This window comes from Quercus lobata, chromosome 11 (genome assembly GCF_001633185.2).
Source record: "Quercus lobata isolate SW786 chromosome 11, ValleyOak3.0 Primary Assembly, whole genome shotgun sequence".
Taxonomy (NCBI): domain Eukaryota; kingdom Viridiplantae; phylum Streptophyta; class Magnoliopsida; order Fagales; family Fagaceae; genus Quercus; species Quercus lobata.
In genome coordinates this window covers 20,283,999-20,291,836 of record NC_044914.1, presented here as the reverse complement: position 1 = coordinate 20,291,836, position 7,838 = coordinate 20,283,999, and the positions used below count along the sequence as shown (strand labels likewise).

At 32.6% G+C, this 7,838-nt stretch overlaps 1 protein-coding gene across 2 annotated transcripts; it reads left to right on the top strand.

Annotated features, from left to right (window-relative positions):
* The first annotated feature begins 1,097 nt into the window (after nt 1–1,097).
* On the top strand, nt 1,098–6,988 carry LOC115967341 (TMV resistance protein N-like). Of its 2 annotated transcripts, none has more exons than XM_031086418.1 (6): nt 1,098–1,783; nt 3,226–3,457; nt 3,835–4,107; nt 4,209–5,006; nt 5,118–6,113; nt 6,919–6,988. In XM_031086418.1, the coding sequence occupies exons 1-5, from the start codon at nt 1,287–1,289 to the stop codon at nt 5,910–5,912; spliced, it is 2,595 nt and encodes an 864-aa protein (XP_030942278.1). In that variant the 5' UTR covers nt 1,098–1,286; the 3' UTR covers nt 5,913–6,113; nt 6,919–6,988. The 2 variants fall into 2 exon arrangements, with proteins under 2 accessions (XP_030942278.1, XP_030942277.1); XM_031086417.1 differs by having other exon boundaries at nt 2,350–3,457.
* Nucleotides 6,989–7,838: the final 850 nt, after the last annotated feature.

The following is a 7,838-nucleotide window of genomic DNA, read 5'->3' as shown; positions in this document are numbered from 1 at the left end:
TTTAGTCTAGTAATAAGCATGTGCTGTGCACGTGTGTGATTAGTTGTAGCCTTTCAGTCTGTTAGAACATAGTCATAGTTGTTAGGCGTCTCTGGTGGATATAAGCTACTGTGTCAGTGTATCATTATTCAAGTTAATGAGAATTTACTCTTAAAAAATCTCATAATTGTTCTCAGAAAAAGAATTCACAATAATGTTGATTTTTTTATAAGGGCCCATTTTACACGTGAGGACTAAGGAGCAGGGGCGGCCCAACAAACTTTGAGATCTAAAGCGATATATTTAAATGGAGCATTTTTGTTATTAATTAAATAATATTTAACTAGTTTTCAATATCATAATTTTTATATAACAAAAATGCATTCTTTTTATCTTGTAATATATATATATATATATATATTTTTTTTTTTTTGTTGAAGAAAAACTAAAATTATAACAAATTTTACTAAAAAAAAGTACAAATGTTGTACAATGAATATGATTAATGACACTTCAAGAATATAATAAACAAGTATTTGAATGAATGATATTAAAGATATTATAAATTTTACAACATAATGCTTATAAAGATGTATCATTAAGTAATTTAAAAATGCATTTAATAGGTTGTTGATGTCTAACTACTCTCAAACACACACACACACACACACAGAGGTTGTTGACGTCTACAAATCATATTAATTGTCATGTCAATTTGTATAAAGGTTTTAAAGTAAAATTTATAGTATTTTCTTATCTAAATTATTTATTGTAATTAGTGACACATATTTGTAAGCCCTATGTATTTAACATTGTAATATCTCTAGCACTACTCAATTCTTTGGTACTTCTTAAAAGTAGAAGAAAAATGTAAAACTAATTTTTTTTTCTTATATCTCAAAAAAAAAAAAAAAAATATATATATATATATCTCATTTTTTTGCCCCAAAACTTGGGGGCTTTTCTCTAGCAGGGGGCCTAGACGATTGCCTAAGTGGCCTAAGCCTTGGGCCGGCCCTGCTGAGGAGGATATTTTGCAATGTGAAATGTTAGACCGCAGTGACAGGTATAGTATAATAATGTTCAAAGATATTGCAATGTCAAGTAAAAGTGTGACTTGAAAGTTTTAAGAATTTACTGGCCACACCGAAAGCAAGACTACATCAAAGTCTCCTCTTGCTTGCATTCAGTCATCCTCATCCTAATTCGTGGTTCACCTTCCTCAGTTACATTTACAATCTCTTTCATAGCTTTCCTCTTACTCCTTTCAGTTTCAGATAATCTCATCCATCTGTTCATAAATCCTGATGGCTCTTGCAACCAGCAAAGGAGCCTCATCTTCCTCCTCCTCTTTAACCGGCCAATCCAAGAACTTTGATGTCTTCTTGAGTTTTAGAGGTGAAGATACCCGCTGGGGTTTTATAAGCCATTTGTACAATGCTTTGTGTCAGAGGGGTATTCATACCTTCATCGATGATAAGCTCCCAAGGGGAGAAGAAATTTCTGCAGAGCTTCTTAAAATCATTGAGAACTCAATGATGTCAATAATTGTATTTTCTGAAAATTATGCATCCTCCACTTGGTGTTTGGATGAACTTACTAAGATTATTGAGTGTAGGAAAAATAACCAGTTGGTGCGACCAGTTTTTTACAATGTGGATCCATCAGAAGTTCGTAGGCAAAAAGAAAAGTTCGGGGAAGTATTGACTAATCATGAAAAAAAATTTAATGAAAGCAAGGTACGAAGATGGAGGGAAGCTCTACATGAAGCAGCCAATCTTTCTGGTTGGGACTACAAGAAGAGGTATTTATCTAATGACTACTCTTGTTAGTTGTTCTTTAAGAGTTTTAATGTTTTTGCGATGACCATTAAATTTTAGTCGTTAAATAACAACTTTCATTAATTGTTTGTTATTATTATTTTTCTTTAAATTTAACTAAATTATGAAAGTATTATTTTCTTGTCATATCTTTTTTCTAATCTAGTTCGCTGCAGGTTAAAGATGAAAATAAAAGAACTTAATATTAGATTATCTTATCAATAATTAATTAGGAGCTTCACCCTCATAGTATTTATAAAAATTTAAAAGAAAAACTTAATGTATTATTAGAAAGTGATGGGATCCAGTCATCCCAATAAGATTATGTTCTCAATTAACCGGATTTTTCATGCAACTTCATGCCAAAAGCTAATTTGCTACCCAAAAAAGTGAATAAAATAATATTTCTTTAATCTATGCGGCTTACTTTATTTAGGAATACTTCAATTATGATATACATATTAATCACCTTGCATTTAATTTAGTAAATGCTCTTATTTCTTTTCTATAGTGTAACTCGTTACATTGTTAAATGCTCTGTGAATGGCAGTTTTAGTGAAGCTGAACTTGTCCAAATAATTGTTGAAGATATCTTAAAGTCTAATTTAAATCAAATGCCATTACATGTTGCTAAATACCCGATTGGAATAAATTCTCGTGTAAAGGACTTACAATTGCTTTTAGATAGAGAATCAAATGATGTTTGTGTGATTGGGATTTATGGACTTGGAGGAGTGGGTAAAACTACAACTGCAAAAGCTCTTTATAATAAAATTTTTAATCATTTCAAAGTAAGAATTTTTCTAGAGCATGTTAGAGAGATGTCAGAGACAAATGAAGGCATAATCCGCCTCCAAGAGAAACTTCTTTTTGAGATCTTAGGGGTTAAGGATTTGAAGATGTGTAACATATCTAAAGGAACGAATATGATAAATAAAAGCCTTTTCCAAAAAAAGGTTTTTATAGTTCTTGATGATGTGGATAAATTGAACCTGATAGAAAAATTGCTCGGAAATTATGATTTGTTTGCTCCTGGAAGTAGAATTATTATAACAACAAGAGATAAACACTTGCTAGCCACTTCTGGAAAAGGCTATTCAACCTATGAGGTTAAGGAGCTAGATGACGATGAAGCTCTTGTACTCTTTAGTATGCATGCCTTCCAAAAAAGCACTCCCAAAGAAGATTATTCAAAACTTGCAAACCACTTTATATATTATGCTCAAGGCCTTCCATTAGCTTTAGAAATAATAGGTACTACTTTATTTGGAAGAGCTAAACCTTACTGGGAAAGTGCATTAGAAAAGTATGAAAAAATTCTTGACAAAAATATTCAAAATGTACTCCAAATAAGCTATGAAGGATTGGAGCAAGTTGAACAAATTATTTTCCTTGATATTACGTTTTTCTTCAAGGGACTTGACAGGGAATATGTTGAAGCTATGCTGGATTCTTGCAATTTACACCCAAATATTGGTATTCAAAGACTTATCGAGAAGTGTCTTGTAACTATTGATCAATTTGACAAATTATGGATGCATGACTTGATACAACAAATGGGTAGGGAAATTGTTCGGCAAGAATCACCACAATTACTTGGAACACGTAGCAGGCTTTGGTGTTATGAAGATGCTTTTGAAGTTCTAACTAAAAATAAGGTATAAGTTGAATTCTCTCATCTTTTACATTTTTTTAATTGGGTATCTTGAATGACATTTTTTTTATAAATTTTTTTCTTTGATCCTTTTTTTCTGTTATGGAATAAAATTCAAGTCCAACACTATGGTTAAAGTTTGATAGTCATTTTTTAGAAGTGCTACATCTACAACATTTTCAAAATAAATCATAGGTGGTAAGTTGTTATTAGTTCTAATGTGAATTCACAACTTAAATGACTTTTGTTCCACCCATAATAACAAATAACAATCTGCCACCTATGATTTGTTATGAAAATATTGTGGACATAATATTTTTTTATTTTATTTTATGAATTCTTTTTAACGAGTGTGATTTATTTAACATTTTGTCCAATTAGGGGTCAGATAAAATTCGAGGCATAGTGTTACGCTCACTGGAACCAACAAAGTTGCAATTAGAAGCTAAATGTCTTGAAAAGATGGAAAATCTCAAATTTCTTATAATTGATAATGTAGAAATTTGTGGAAGTCTTGATTATCTTCCCAATGATTTAAGGTTACTTGAATGGCGTGGATGTACTTTATCTTCCTTACCATCCAATTTCCATCCTCAAAAGCTTATTGCACTCAACATGCCACAAAGTCGGGTTATATTGGACAAGCTTTTCAAGGTATAATAATTTTTATTTATTTATAAATTACTATTAGTTTATTAAACTATATTTTAATAAAATTTGTTGGTGTTAAAAATTTTTATTTTCTTTTTCTACAGAGGATAAAATGCAAAAACTTGACATATATGAATTTCAGTTCCAATCAATACATTAGGGAATTACCCGACTTACTGAGTGCCATACCAAATGTAAAGAAATTGAATCTTCGTGAGTGTAGAAAATTAGTCAAGATTCATGACTCTGTTGGATATCTTGATAAACTTGAAAGTTGGGACCTCTGGTGTTGCAAGGAACTTCAAATTCTTCCAAGCTGTATCGCGATGAAATCTCTTAAATATTTATGTTTTCTTGGGTGCAATAGGGTTAAGAGGTTCCCCAATATTCCACAAGAAATGGAAAATTTAAAGTTTCTAAGTCTGAAACACACTGCCATTAGAGAGCTTCCTCCATCAATTGGGAATCTCACTGGGCTTGAGCGATTAGAGATAGGTTCCTATTTCTATTCGTGTCAGCTTCCAAGTAGCATCTATAAATTGCAACATCTTCGCAAACTCTTACTTTATGGTAATGTCAAATTTCCAAAGGATGTGGGGATTGGTAGACAAGCAGCAACGTGCAATTCTTATAGTGGCTTTTCAAAATATTTTTTTCCAATTTTGAATTTTCTTAAAAAGTTAACTTCTTGCTTCACCTGCTCAGAGAAATTTTTATTATCAAGAAGTGAAGATTTGAACCTCCGAGAAATCATTATCAGATTCAATAGATTAAATTGGCTTCTAATTAGGGATTCCAAGTTCCTTAAGAAAATTCCAAATCTTCCTGAAAGTATAAGAAGAGTAGATGCATCAAACTGCATCTCGTTGAATTCAGAATCATTAAGAAAATTAATCCTTCAGGTACTTCTCTCTCTTAAAGTAATAATAGAAACAATTTTGGTTACCTTTGCAAATACATGTACTAGATTTTCTACATTTCAATTTCTCATAATTCCTAATAATTGCATGCAGTTTGGAAGAATTTTAGGGCTTTCACCAAATATGAAATGTCCAAGTGCGAAAGGCAACGTATTAATGGATTTGCATTCACATTACAAATTATCAAATCAAATTGATTGCTCTTCCCGGGTCTCCCTCTCCAAGTTCAATGTAATTTGTGATGAGTCATTTCCCACTCTAGATGTGTATCTGGTTGATTATGGAGAGCCATGTGATATTAAAGTACCAGGAAAGAAGATTCCGAATTGGATTAATCATCAAAGCATTGAAAGTTGCATATCATTTTGGGTTGGTCCTGAATTTCCAACAATTGCTGTTTGTGTTGCTTTTCATCTAATTCCGTTGAAGGACAATTATGCTAATAATGATAAGTACAGTTCTATTCAAGATGATATAATCAAATGGGTTTGTGATATCCACATTTTTACCGATAGTCGTAAGCAATGTCATATGGCTAGGGTGCATTTATGTGATTTGAAGTATGATCATCTATGGTTTTACGGTGTACCTCACAGCCAATTACAGACGGATTTTGGAGACTTGATGCAAGGTGATCGAAATCATGTTAAGATTTCATGTAAAATCTCTCATTGGTTAAGTGATAAAGGAAAATATGCGCCTGTGATTGCTGGGATGGGGGTACATGTGGAATGCATATGTCCTCCTCAAAATTCTATTATCATCCAAGAGAATTCTCAAAATGTTGATGAAGACACTATGCTCACACCTTTACTACCTACTTGCTCCACTTCTAGTTTCCCAACGGACTTAGACGCGGGAGACCTTTCAACCTCCTTTAGTCCCTGATGACATCTGATTCAAGGAGTCTAGTGGATATAGCAAATGGGCTTGACTTACTTTTGGGTATTGACTATAACATAATGGGTTTGATTTGGGTTCTTCTTCAATAGCCAAGTCCTTTTAAAAACGATGACTCTATTTTCAATCTACATCCATTGTCAAAGAAACTGAGAATTCCTTTATTAAATTTCGAAGAAACATGCCTAGGTATTATTTTTACATTGAAACTATTTTCCATTAAGTCATCTTTATATTGAAAATTCGCTCTTGTGTTTTGCATTGTTTGATTTGCATCTTGAGGGGTCTTTCTCACTTCCCATTCTTTCTCTAAATTAAATGGGCTTTTTTCAAACTAGGTACTAATTCAGAGAAATAGAATGGGAAGTGACAAAGAACCACAAAAAAAAAAAAAAAAAAAAAAAAATGCAGAATCGATGATCATATTGTTGTTGAATTCTATTTCTTGTGATGGTAAAAGAGTTTTCAATATTATCTAAGAGAAAAACATTTAATTTATCAAGTTAATGGACATATAAAGTCCAAAGGCCTATACTTTTTTAGACTCACAAAGATCAACATCTATTTGGCCATAGTCAAGAGATCACTTGCAGTGGTTAGAATTACTGGTTTTAATTAGTTAAACATTTTAGTTATGGGTTTTTGAAGGGGCTCAGTGGTATTAGTTCAAAAATAGATAGCTTGAATGAATGTTGCTAGGAAGTTAAGGTTTGATTGATGGAATGGTCATGGTACCTTTGATTTTTTGCTAGAAGACGTAATTAAGAACAATGCACTATGTTTTATGAATATATATATATATATATATATACAAAAAAATTTAGAAGTCAGCGTAGGAGTGGATTGCTGAGTTGAAATTTCAGAACTATATAGTCTGCTATAAAGTCATTGCCCTATTAAATTTGGTACAATTTCATAGTCGTTTGAGGGTTATGCATCATGGTTTCTTATTTTATTTGAATATTTTATGATTTTAATTGTCTTAAATGCGTAGGCTGTACAATACCAAATGGCCAACTCGGAGTACTTTTCATATAATGACTCAGCTGTAACACAATGTCAACCTTTCTTTGCCAACTGATTCAAGGCTTCCAATAATTGTGACAAATGGGTCTGACTTAGGTTTGGGATCTGACGCAACTGTTGGAGATGGGTTTGATTTGGCTTCCTCTTCAGTGGTGTATCCCTCTGTAAACTATGATTTCGACTTCAATCCATATCCACATTTGAAGAAAATAAGAACCTCTTGATCAAATTCCTAGAAAACATGGCAAGGTACTGTTATTAAATTGAAACTATTTTCCTTTGCATTGTTTTTGTTCAATTTCTTTTTCCTTCTTGAATGACAAAGTATGTCACCCTCTTTAGTTGTATTGTTTGATTTGCATCTTTGGGTATCTTATCACTTCTCTCTTTGTTTCACTAAATTAGCACCCTTGTTCATAAAGGGGTACCAGCCCAATTTGAAAGGATATGGTAATGTGAAGAAAAACTTAGACCACTAACATCCTATTGCTACCTCGAATAGAAAACTTACTACAACAACCACGTGATAGCTCCGAGTCCACGGACTATTTCTTTCTTGGATTCACAACAACCGCAAGTACTCCCACTTGTGTTTTTCTTTAAACTCTTTATGCAGCAACTGAAACGATCACCAAGTTCTCGACATCAATCTTGATCTTGATAACCCTAAGTATGTATGAAAGCAAACACCTCTAAATCTCACAAGAGATTCATACACACAGTATAAACAACAACAATAAAACGTGGCTAGGGTTTTTCCTTTTATACTTAAGGCAAAGCATTAAACCCTACACGTCATATGGGCTTGGGCTGAGTTGGAAAAATCTGCAGAAAAACAATCTGCACGAGTTTCGATCAATCGAGTCTAATTTTTGATCGATCGAGCCT

What these genes read in the sequence shown, in the direction of transcription:
- LOC115967341 (XM_031086417.1), top strand. Translation starts at nt 1,287, where the DNA reads ATGGCTCTTGCAACCAGCAAAGGAGCCTCATCTTCCTCCTCCTCTTTA. An exon ending in AAGTTCTAACTAAAAATAAG is followed by an intron (nt 3,458 to 3,834) that starts GTATAAGTTGAA and finishes TTGTCCAATTAG; the next exon opens with GGGTCAGATAAAATTCGAGG. An exon ending in TATTGGACAAGCTTTTCAAG is followed by an intron (nt 4,108 to 4,208) that starts GTATAATAATTT and finishes CTTTTTCTACAG; the next exon opens with AGGATAAAATGCAAAAACTT.